This window comes from Lagopus muta, chromosome 18, assembly GCF_023343835.1.
Source record: "Lagopus muta isolate bLagMut1 chromosome 18, bLagMut1 primary, whole genome shotgun sequence".
Classification (NCBI taxonomy): Eukaryota; Metazoa; Chordata; class Aves; order Galliformes; family Phasianidae; genus Lagopus; species Lagopus muta.
The window spans coordinates 10364613-10376383 of NC_064450.1; the positions used below are offsets into that span (position 1 = coordinate 10364613).

Below are 11771 nucleotides of genomic sequence, written 5' to 3' on the forward strand. Positions count from 1 at the left end.
GCCGAGCCGAGCCGAGCCGAGCCGAGCCGAGCCGAGCCGAGCCGAGCCGAGCCGAGCCGAGCCGTGCTGAGCGGGACGGAGCCGAGCACAGCCCGAAGGGGCGGCGCCGGAGCGCAGAGCCGCGCGGCGCGGGTCGGATCCGGGCGCTGCCCGCGGTGCTGGAGGCGGCGCTGCCGCTGTCCGCGGTGCTGCAGGGAGCGGCGCGTCCCGGACCCGCCCGCCCCCCCGCGGCCGCGGCCGGCCCATGAGTCCCGGCCATGGAGCCCCGCGCCGCAGGCTCGGCGGGCACCGGCTACAACGAGGCCCTGCTGCACAAGGTAGGGCCGCGCGCTCGGAGGGCGGGGGAGCCGCCGAGTGCGCGGGGGGAACGCTGGGGAAGTGCGAGGGTCACCGCCGGGGCGGGCGACCGCTTCAACTTCTCCTGCAAACTCCATTCCGCTTCTCCCCCTCGCTCCTCTTTCCCCCGCGGGGTCCATCTGCCGCCCCGTGCGGCCGGGGGGGATCGGTCCCGACGTGGGGTGGCGGTGGGGAGGGGCTGCAGGCTCGGCAGCGTTCTTGCAAAGAGGAACGAGAGGGAGCGCTGGAAAGGGGCCAGCCCAGCGGCACGGCCCGCAGCGCAGTCCGGCTGCTCCCGCTGCTGTGCGCTGCTCGGAGAGAGCTTCACTCCGGGGCTCCCCGCCGGGGCCGTGGTAAGGAGATGGAACTTCCCCGCCACGGAACAGCAGGGAGCCGGGGATGTCCGCTCCTCTCCTTCTTGCTTTAAAATCGTTGTTTTCTGCGGAGTCCCCGGGATCGTTTCATAACTCCACGTTGCACAGAGGATGACTGGAGTTGCTGCTGTCCCTGCAAAGCCTGGGTGTGCCTCAGGATCTGCGGAAGGCTTTGCTGGAGCACAGCATCCTCTCCCCGTGCTGGCACTGCCCTGCAGCTCCAGGAGATGTGGCAGATGCTGATCTCTGCCGGATCCATGCATCTCTTTCTGTCTGTCCTCACACTGCTTCTCTGCAGCCCCAAGTGTGACTGTGCAGGCGCGGGCACCTCCAGGGAGCTGGGGAAAGGGGGCAGCTCAGTCGAATTCTCACCTCAAATCTGCCTGTTTTACATCCTGCTTTACTCGGGGCAGTGTGCCCAGCCGTTGATTAGCAGGAAAATATCAATTACCACCACGCTCAGTTCTGTTGTGCACTGAGAACATAGGATGTGCCTCCAGGGATGACTCAAGAAACTCCGATTCTTTGCAATCTCTTAACTCTCTCCTCTTCAGCATGGAGCTGCTGCAGTTAAGAATCAACACTGTTGGAAATGAATTTCCAGGCGGGGTAGCTGCCTGGGCAAGTTACCATCCAGCTCCACACTGTCTGTCATTTCCATTGGGATTTTGCTGTCACTGCTGCCTGGATTGCTTGTCATGCAGAAGCAACTCTCTTCTTGCTCCTGGGACGTGAGGCAGCAAATATCTCAACAGATACAGTTTCCAACCAAGGAATCACATTTCAAGCATGCTGAAAAACCCTGGGAGAGATCATTCTAGAAACAAAGGTTAACTGATTTCTGGTTGGTGGCCAACCCTAGGTCTGGGGAGGAAACAGACCAAGAAGAAATCAGAACAGGGGTAACAGAAGTTTGTTCTGGGCTGTTCCAGAAAACTTTTACTATTCACAAAATGACCAATTCTGCATTTGGGTGATTTGACCCATTGCCAAATTCTTCTGCTTTCCATAGGGTGCTCAGATGGAACAAGAAACAGGGAGTGAGATGTGATCCGTGGTGCTAGAGGGGGGTTGGAAGCCAGATGCTCCAGGGCAGCTTTGGTCTGATGTGCAGCCCTACAGCTCACATCTCAGGACTGAGACGCTGCCTCAGCTGCAGCTGGCAGAGGGTCCTGGGCTGTGGGCCAAGCGCACGCCAAGAGGGCACAGATGTGGTGCGGCACCATCTGGGCAAGGTGGGCTGCAGCTCCCTGCACAGCACAGGCTTGAGGCAGCACCCAGCTGCCCCGAGGAGCTGCCTGCATCCTGTATATGGAGCAGGTAATGGGCCACAAAAAGTTCTGTCCCCTCCCTGTGCTCTCTCAGCAGGCTGGGGTCACACCTTGCTGTGCTCCCATCCGTTGCAGTTTGAGCTCGGGTCCAGCTGCTCCATGCTTAAGCTCCAAACTGCACCGAAAAAGCAATCTAAAGCCACGCGCTTGCTCTTCCCCATCTCATACCACCTGGCTGGCTCTGGAGCTGCTCCTCTCTAAGCTGCCTTGACAGCCGTGTAAGACCTCTCTTCTGCAGGCGCTTTAACCCAGAATATCTTCTTTGCTCAGTTACTGCCAGCACAGGCAGAGGAAGTCATTGTGCATTCACTGCTTGGGCTCACTCTCACCATTGCTCTGCCGTGTCTCTGCAGCCCACACCAACCCAGCAGGGCTGTTTGTCTGCATTAGCCCCCAATGGGAGCCGTGGGGTGGCAGAGCTGGCAGCAGTGCTGTCAGTCCGCGGCTCGTTGTGCTCATTTCTCTGCAAGGACAGTGGTGGAGCAGCTGAGCAGCTGTGGGGCCACGGGAGGTGGAGTTCCTTCTGCCCACGCAGGGAATGGTGAGAGCTCCCTCAGCCCGGAATTATATACGGGTTTTGGTCCCCAGAGGGTTTTTGTGAGCAATTTTATTTCAGATACAAAGAATCATTTGGCTGAGAACAAAAAAGGCCTGGCTCTGTGCTGGGTGCAGGAGAACTGCTCTGAGGCACTGCCAAGGCAGGGGGATACGGAGCTCCGCAGCACTTGGGCTCAATGTGGCACTGAACTCCCCAGATGTATTTCCATTTGTTATCTCCAGAGCAGATCCAGCTCTGTGCATGGAGGGGGGAGGGGGGGGGGGTGCCTGGGCTGTGGAGCAGAGCAGGGAGGCTGTGGGCAGGGAAATACTCCCGGGGCGGGGGGGGGGAAGTGAGCCTGGGGTGGGATGCTGCTCCTCTGGGGGCTTAGCCTGAGCAGGGATGAGGAGCTGAGCCAGGATGGAGTGGAGCTGTAGGGCAAGTTTGTCTGGTAGGGACAAACATGGAGCATGGAGCATGGCGGAGGCATGGCTGCAGCCATGGGAACTCCCACATCCCAAAGGACGGGGCCAAGTCCACTTCTGAGCAAGAAGTCTGTGAGCAGAGTGTTTATTTTTCCTCGTGTCCCTGGGAAATTGCTCAGAGTGCCTCGGTTTCCTGAAAGGATGGGAATGTCTGCATGCACGGCTTTGCAAGCAACACCCAGGTCTGGCAGAGAAGGGTGGGAGGCGTTTGTGTTCACACTGCTGGTCTCCCTCAGGCCTGGGATTTGGAGGAATGTGGGCAGGCAGTGAACAGAAGGGAAAGGTCAGGGCTGGAGGGAGCAGGGGCTGCCTGGGATGTGGAGCAGCAGCTCGGGAGGCGATGGCAGTGCTCCACTCTGCCACCTGCACAGCCTCCGACAACAGCTCTGCCCCTTGCAGGAGAGCTTGGGGGTTTGCACGATGGGACGGGGGGCAGAAGGGCTCTGTGTGTGACGGTCACGTTGCTTCAGATGCAGCGCTGCCAACGAGAGCCTTGCGGTGGCACAGCGTTAATGCAGCGTGAGGACAGCGCTGCCCCAGAAAGGCTCCGTGCTTTAGCAACACACAGCGGCTGTTGTGTGCAGCAGCCAGAGGAGAAGCTCTCTTCACTAAATCATTCTGGACCCGGTCCAGCTCTGCCAGATTCCTTCTTTCTCAGCAGGGCTGTGCACACCGAGATTTCCTCTTCCATGTTCAGAGCCCGGAGCTCAGCCCGGGGCAGAGTTCGTGCATTGCAGACACTCAGGGTGCCGGGGTCCCTCCCCAGGCGGGCGGTGGGACCGAAGGGGACGGCAAAGCGGGGCACAGCGGGATGAGCCGTCTGGTTGGGTGCAGCGCCCAGCAAGCAGCCCGTGGGGGCGATCTGCTGCTCGGCGGGGCTGCTGGCGGCTCTGCAGTGCTGCCCCCGCTGCATTTGCTGCAGCCCCCGAAACCCCTCCCCATTTCCTTCCCCAAAGCCGGCACCTCGTCCATGTGCTGCGCCCCAGGGCTGGGACACGCTCGGTCCCGATGTGCTGATGCCACTTCGTTGATCTCTCGCAGACCATCCTGGTTGGAGACAGCGGTGTGGGGAAGACGTCTCTGCTGGTCCAGTTTGACCAGGGCAAGTTCATTCCAGGCTCCTTCTCTGCCACCGTGGGCATTGGGTTTACGGTAAGGACCAAACCCTTGGTGCTGGGCTGGGTAACACTGTGCACTGTCAGGAAACGACTCCATTGGTGTCAGTGATGCTAAGCGTGGAGAACTGGGGGGGGTTGTGTCACTGTGAGCAGAGCTCAGCCTGCTGTGTGCTGCTGGAGTTGTGCTGGGGGCTGCTGGGGGTGGAGGGAGGCTTAATGCTGTGAAACGTGCTGTGGTGCAATGCCCGTTGATCCCAGTGGTGCTGGGCCCATTGCTCCCAGCAGCTGCTCACAGAGTGGTCCTGCAGCAGCTGGCCGTGCCCTGGTGAGCAGCTCCAGGCCCTTGGAAGCTCAGGCAGATGGCAGCAGTGCTGGCAGCCGCTCTCAGCAGCCATCCAGAACTATTTGCAGTGCTGCTGCGGGGCTGGCAGCAGGGCTGGCACATGGCCCCAGACCTGGGAAACAGAGACCCAAGTTCAGGACCTCACATGCAGCCCCATGTGGCGGTGTGGCAAGGCAGGCTGGCTCCTCTGTTCAGGCCAAGGAAGCAGGGATAGATGCAGGGCCGTACCCCCGAGAGGCAGAGGGCTCAGCCAACCTCCTCAACTCATTTGTCTCATGAAAAACAACAGCACACGCAGTGCTGCTCGGCTGGGCTCTCGCTCCTTGCTTGGGACGCTCAGAGCAGCAGCTCTGGCGGCACACGGCCAGCTCAGCTCACAGCAGCGCTGCCAGAGGAGCGTGGTGCTCCCCAAAGGCGGCCCGCTGAGCCCGGTTCCACCCAGCCCTGCAGCACGCAGTCCCGTTCCCTGTCCCCATCCAGTCCCATCCACGGCCTGCTGTAGGCTGCGGCCGGGCAGTGTGGGGATGTTGGGTGAGCCCTGCAGCGCAGCTCCGCGTGTCTCAGCTCCGGGCAGCCCCCCAGCAGCACAGCGCACGGAACTTCTGCGTCCCCCCCTCTCGGCCCGAGCAGTTACGGGACTGGAAATACAGGTTCCATCTCTCGGCGTTTCCCGAGGGGCCGAGGAAGGGTTGGCTGCGGCTGGAGGCGGTGCCGCTGCGGGCGTATCTCTGCCATCGGACCCCCCGCGCCGTGCCCGCCCCCGGCTGGGGGAGCAGCGCGGGACGCGGCTCCGGGGGCGCAAACGGGGATGTCTGATCCCGGCGGGGCCGATGGATTCGCGCTGGGATCGGCCCAGTATGGGGTCGGAAGGACCGCTGTGGAGATGGGTTGGGGGTCCTGGGGCAAATCAATCGGAGGTGTTGATGGGCACCGCCTGCCGTGCCCCCAGCAGCCTTAACGCGTGGGCTCGGATGGGGCTTTGCGGAGAGAGATGTTCGGGTAACGCACTGTGCCCAGCCACCCCTGCGGGACCTCTCCTATTCCCACGCTTGGCCTTTTCCCAGATTGTGCGTGAGATGAAGGTGATCCAAAGGTCCGTGGAGGATGCTGGGGGCTGTGGGAGGGTCCCGCAGGGGGACAGGAGCCCCAGCACTAATCTTGTGCAAGACGCAGGCGCAGCACCTCGCCGCAGCCTGTGGCTTCCTGCTAACGGCCGCCGCTGGCTTCCTCTGCGCCTCGGGGCTAAGGGGGGGCCCGCAGTGCTGGAGTGCCCCCATCCTCGGAGTGGGCTTCGGGATGAGTAGGGGCAGCCCGTACCCTGCAAGCCGCAGCCCCCACTGATGTTGCAGCATCCCTGTGGGGCTGGGGACTGCTCAGCTGGGGGTGAGCGGCCTCTTCTCCCCATTGGCGCTCTGGGACAGGGATCCGGCTGCACCTCCTCTTCCTCATCCCGCGTAGGGCGGTAACAGGGCCAGAGTGCAGCCCGGCAGGAGGCACTGCCCGAGGTGGAGGAAGAGGAGGAGGAGGAGGAGGAGGAGGAGGGAGGGCCAGGACTCCGCAGCTCCGCTCAGACACACCATGAGCGGAGCAAGGGGCAACGGGATCCCCCCAGCATCCCTGCAGGACTATGAGCTGGCTGGAAAGGTGGGGGGCAATGAGGGGATGAAGGCCGGGGGGGACCTGGGGCCATCCGCTTCATCTTGCTGCACTGGGAAGGAGCAGGGCTGAGTGGGGGGAGGAGTGGCAGGGGGCAAGAGGAGCAGCATCTCACTGCTGTGAGGGAAAGGGCTGCAGTGGATGAGCACAGAGGGGAGCGCAGCATCGGGGCAGAGCCTAGAGCTGTGCTGGGTGGAGCGAGGCAGTGCCTGGCTGGTGCCTGTTTGCTTTGCAGGAGGGGACAAGGCACCATGTTTGCTTTGGTGTCTGTGGCAGGCAGGGCCCTGGGAATTTAGCAAGGTTTGTCCAAGCAGGGCACCGGCACAGGGCTGCCCCATGTAACCCCATACCCACGGGCAGTTCAAGGCTGGAGATGCTCCGGAGACAGGCAGGAGGCACTTCTCAGTGCTGCGTCCCCAGCGGATCCCTTCCCCTCTCCACTGTCTGCTCCTCTCCATCGGGATGCGCTGTGGGGCTGCACCCTGGGTGCCCTACAGAAGGATGTGCCCTGGGGACAGAAGGACGCAGGGTCGGGGCAGAGGGGCCGCCCTGCTGACACCTCACCCTGCACCCGTCTTGCAGGTGATGTTACTCGGAGACTCAGGCGTGGGGAAAACCTGCTTCCTGCTCCAGTTCAAAGACGGGGCCTTTCTCTCCGGGACGTTCATAGCCACCGTGGGCATAGATTTCCGGGTGAGAGCACGGCAGCCTGCCCCAGTTCTGGATGTGTGAGCCAGAATTCCAAGTTGAGGAGTTGTTCTCAGCAGATCCTGCTTGCTGAGGCCATCAGATCTCGTCCAACAGCCTCCCCTCCCCAGACCCCCCCCATCTCGTTCTGTTTGCTGACTTCAGCTGATGCAGCGTTGTAACATGCAGGCAGGAAGAGCGGTCCGCACCACACGGGCTGAGAGCCGGGGGGGGGAGCAGTCCTGTGCCTGTTTTCTGAGCTATCCCTCAACTGTTGTCATCCCCTTCTTGCCTGCATTTCCACTTCAAACAGTTCTGGGCAACCAAATTGTTTATACTCATCACTGGAAGTGCCATTCTTTAAAAGATCCTGAAAATACTCTTTGGGCAAGTTGCCTTTTCCCTTGCACCACACCGGCCTCTAGAAGGAAGTCCTTGTGCTTCTGCATTCACAGCAGCAATTGCTTCACCCCCAGAGCTGCCTTCCCCACTCATTGCCCAGCCTGTGCTGGGGGTGGTGGGATCAGGATTTGGAGCAGGAGCAGCCCCTGAGGCGCAGTGCTTCCTGAGCAAAGCTTTACATGAGCAACCATCATAAGAGCAAACAAACATACAAATAAATACACATTTGTTTGCAGTTCATGCAAGACCTCGCACTTGCCCAACCCTGCAGGGTTTCCCACAGCCAGGGTGAGGGCTGCAGGCGAGGGCTGCTGCTGCTGGGCAGGTCGGTGTGCCTTGGGGTTTGCCATGTCATTTGCTGGCTCACCAGTGGAACAGGGAGCTCTTGGGAGATGAGCAAGATCTGAAGCAAGTTGGGCAGCTCAGCTCCATGCCCTGAGCAGGGAATGCAGAGCCCTGCACTGGGCAACTCCAGTCCGGGATGCACGTCGTGCTGACAAGCTCCTGTCCTTCTCTCCTGCAGAACAAGGTGGTGGCTGTGGATGGGGTGAAGGTGAAGCTGCAGGTGAGTTTTGGGAGTGGATGAGCAATTCCCAGCCGCGCTGCCCAGCCCACACCAGGCTGAGCCATGGGACGTCCCCTCCCACCCTCACTGGGGCATCTCCCAGCAGATCTGGGACACAGCAGGACAGGAGCGGTTCCGCAGTGTGACCCATGCCTACTACAGGGATGCCCAAGGTGGGTTTGGGGTCGGCGGGGCTGAGCTCCATATGTGTGCTGCCCTGCGGCATCCGTGCCCTCTGCCCCTTCCCTTCCAGCCCTACTCCTGCTCTACGACATCACCAGCAAAATGTCCTTCGACAACATCCGCGTGAGTGTCCCCACTGCCTGGCACGAGAGTGTCTGTCCCTGGGGTTGGGGACGTCTGGGTTGTGTGGGACGAAGGTTCCACCTCAACGCAGTTCTTGCTGTCCCCACAGGCCTGGCTGACAGAGATCCACGAGTATGCCCAGAAGGACGTGGTCATCATGCTGCTGGGCAATAAGGTGCATGCGTGGCTTGGTCCTGCCTCACCTCCCGCCGTCCTTTCCCTGCCATGCTGTCCCCACGGCCGGACGGGGCCCTGGGGTTCCCTGCTGGGCTTTCCCAGGCACGGAGGTGACCCCAAAGTGCTGGAGGGCTGAGGGCGGCCGCGTTCCCGGCAGCCAGAGGAGGGCAGCACGGGGCTGAGCGCCGGGTGTGGGAGGTTCCTAGTGCGGATGCTCCCAGTCTGGGATGCTGCTGCACGGGTTGTCCAGCTAGATCCCGGATGCACGTCCCCAGATCTCAGATGCCCAACCGTGTCCCACATTGTCTCCTGGGGTCTCAAACGCTGCCACATACACAGTGTCCAACTGGGAGCTGAGTTTTCCCCTGGTTGCCTCCTGGAATTCAGAATGATGCTTGGTACCAGATGTCCCTCTGGGTACTGAATGCTCCCTATCCCAGATGCCACCACGTGTCAGATGCTCAATGAGCTCGGCATTCTCCTCTGGGCACTGCGGGTTCCTGGCTCCCTGAAGCCAGCTCTTGGAGTTCCTGGAAGCCCCCCCATGCTGACAGGGCACAGTGGTGATGCTGTCCCTCTCTCACAGGCCGACGTGAGCAGTGAGAGAATGGTGAGGACAGAGGATGGAGCCTCACTGGCCAGGGTGAGCTGAACCTGAACCTAATCTGGCCACATCCCCTGCTGCACGCCATGGTGCCCCAGACACTGGCACACGGCTTGGGGACTTCACGGCTGTGCCACCTCCTGTGCTCCATGCTCTGTGTGGCACAGGCAGCACAGCATTGGGACACACCAGGGAGGGGATGCAGGAAGGGTGCAGTTCAAAGTGGTGTTTTAGGGCTGGATACTAATGGGTCCGTTCTGCCCTCACAGGAATATGGGGTGCCCTTCATGGAGACGAGCGCCAAGACCGGCATGAATGTGGAGCTGGCCTTCCTGGCCATCGCCCGGTGAGTGCAGGGTGGGGTGCAGAGCAAAGGCTGTCCCCACAGGGTGACACGTCCCCACTGTCCCCAGGGAGCTGAAGCAGAGAGCGATGCAGCTGCCAGACGAGCCCCGCTTCCAGATCCACGACTACATCGAGGCGCAGCAGAAGAGATCCGGCTGCTGCGCCTTCGTTTGATGGGGACAGGAGCAACGCCCCACGGCGGGCTGGGAGGAGCAGGGCCGGATCCTGCCTACGATGGAACAGAGGGTCACGGCTCTGCTCCTGCAGGGCTCTGAGCAGGATCGGATCCTGTTGCCGTGTGGGGCTGTGCCAGGATCACCCCGAGTGCCCCAACCACGCTGTCGGCATCAGCCCAGCCGATCACCGGGGGTCACGGTGATGCCACCGCTGCCCCAGCAGGACGCAGGGTGCAGGATGCAGACCCGGCGCCTGGCTCCTCCCCTGCTGTGCACTCCATGCTGCACTCCTCGGCCACACAGGCCCTGATCCGCCCCGCTGCCCTCTGCAGAGCCGCTCGCTGAGCGGCGCCCCTCACCGCCACGTGCTGCGGTGTCCCTGCCTGTCCGCCCCGCTGCAGTTGGCACCACAACATGCAGACACCCCCGGAGCACCCGGTGATCGCCGAGGGCACTTCCAGTACACGCAGCACTTTGGAAAAGCTTTGCTTTCCCCCTCTTGCAGCTGAAGCTTTTCTATTGTTATTTACTTCCCTTTGAGGGGAAAGCTTTTTTCTTTCCGGATGGGGCTGAAGCGGCCCACGGGTCGCACCCTCGGGCGCTGTGCTGCACAGGGTGCGGAGACAAGGAATATTCGGGTGTGCTGCTCAAGATGCCAAGGGCAGCTGCAGAGGGCACAACTCTGATGCACTTGGGGTTAATCGAGCACATCCATCCCCACGAGGACCCTCCCTGCCCCGCAGCCCCCTTCACCCCTGCGCTCCCCTCGGATCTTTCTTTGCAAGTGTACAGATTAAAGCTGGATATTTTCAAGGCTTTGCATCTGCCTGGTTTTTCTCTGCGTGAGAAATCCCTGCCCCGGGCCCTCCACGTGGGAGGCTGTACAGCACGGCAGGGAGCGGGATGTGGGGCATGCAGCGGGGGAAGAGCCCACAGCCCCCTCCTCCTCCCAGCGCTTGGCTGCGCATTTCAGACAGTCCAAAGGTGAGAGGGGAAGAATAAACACGGCCTGTTAAATTAAAACCAACCTCCTCCCCTGCTGCTCTCATAGTGCGGAGTCCAGCATTCCCCAAATAACTCTGTCTTCCCACCAATGGCATTGCTGCTGCCTCTCGGCTGATGTCTGCAAAAAATGCTGGAGAGCTTCAGCACAAGCAGCCGTTGGCTCTGCGCTGTTTCCCACCCCTCAGCCCGGGCTCTCCCAGCGCTGCAGGAGCTCTGCAGGCTCCTGCCAGGATTCGGCCGTGCTCTGCCGGGCGCAGATGGAGTCCGAGCGGGACTCAAAAGCAGCGCTGTCTGTTTCCTTTTCTGCTGCGTTCGTTCCTTATCGCAGCCCCACGCTGCAACCACCCCTATCGGGGCCGGGGTTTGTTTCCTGAACGAGAGGAGCGTTCCCCAAAAGCGCACCCTCCCTCCCCTCTCCGAACGAAACGGGAGCGTTTCTCTGCAGCCCAAGGGGCCGCGCCGGGCTGACGGCTGCGCGATGCCACGGACTCGCCCTGGTTTTCTCCGCAAGCGTCTGCTGCCGCCGTGGGATTCGTCTCGGCTGCGTTTCTCAGGGCTGAGCGGCAGCGGGGTGAATGCTCAGCGGAGCGGAGGCAGCGGCTGAGCCCCCCTCACCCCCCCGCTCCGCCCGCCGCTTCCCAGTCCCCTGCCACGTGCTGCGGTCGGGGCTCGCTATGGATGCCCCCGCTGCCCCCCGCTCGGTTCGGACACGGCTCATCGCGACGCCATCCGCCCCGCAGCCCTCCGGCCGGCGGGAAAAGACCGAGGGCAGCACCGCCCTCCCCGCTCGCAGCGCCCGCAGCCCCGGCTCGCCCCGCCCGACCCCGCAGCCCCGCGCTTCGCACTGCCGCGACCTCCCGTGACCTCCCGCCGCTTCTGCTTGCGGACTGAGCCGCAGTCCCGGGGTTTCCCCGGCTCCCGGCCCGCGCCAGCAGCCCCAGCGGTGCCCGCAGTCGGTGCCGGGCCGGGCCGGGGCCGCTCGGAGCGGTCGGGCCGCGCTCCCGCTTCCGCCGCGCAGCGATCCCGGAGCGCTCGGCCCCCCGCGCTGCTTCCCCACCCGCGCTCGGCTCTCCCATCCGCTCGCTCCCCGCACGCTTTCAGCACCGGCTTTGGAGAAACCGCGAGGCGCGGCAGCGGCGTTAGCGATGCTGGGCGGGGCGGGGGGACGCGGGGCGACACGCGGGAACGTTGCGGCTCCGCTGCCCCCGCGGTGCCCGCGCCCTCGGGGCCGCGTTTCCAAAACCCCGCCCACCCTCTATTTGCATAACAACGCGTCAAGCCGTCTGTTATTTGCATAACCCCGCCCTGTTCGGCTCAGGGCCC

General features: G+C 62.5%; 1 protein-coding gene across 5 annotated transcripts; it reads left to right on the top strand.

Annotated features, from left to right (window-relative positions):
* The first annotated feature begins 218 nt into the window (after positions 1-218).
* On the top strand, positions 219-11721 carry RAB37 (RAB37, member RAS oncogene family). Of its 5 annotated transcripts, none has more exons than XM_048964811.1 (10): positions 219-317; positions 4106-4216; positions 6764-6874; positions 7794-7835; positions 7939-8008; positions 8089-8141; positions 8251-8316; positions 8905-8961; positions 9192-9268; positions 9336-11721. In XM_048964811.1, the coding sequence occupies exons 1-10, from the start codon at positions 258-260 to the stop codon at positions 9439-9441; spliced, it is 753 nt and encodes a 250-aa protein (XP_048820768.1). In that variant the 5' UTR covers positions 219-257; the 3' UTR covers positions 9442-11721. The 5 variants fall into 5 exon arrangements, with proteins under 5 accessions (XP_048820768.1, XP_048820769.1, XP_048820771.1 ...); XM_048964812.1 differs by having other exon boundaries at positions 7942-8008; XM_048964814.1 differs by lacking the exon at positions 6764-6874.
* Positions 11722-11771: the final 50 nt, after the last annotated feature.

Excerpts from the sequence above, each read along its gene's own strand:
- RAB37 (XM_048964811.1), top strand. The coding sequence starts at position 258 with ATGGAGCCCCGCGCCGCAGGCTCGGCGGGCACCGGCTACAACGAGGCC. Across the intron at positions 7,836-7,938 it reads GGGTGAAGGTGAAGCTGCAG|CAGATCTGGGACACAGCAGG; the intron begins GTGAGTTTTGGG and ends GGCATCTCCCAG. Across the intron at positions 8,142-8,250 it reads TGTCCTTCGACAACATCCGC|GCCTGGCTGACAGAGATCCA; the intron begins GTGAGTGTCCCC and ends CTGTCCCCACAG.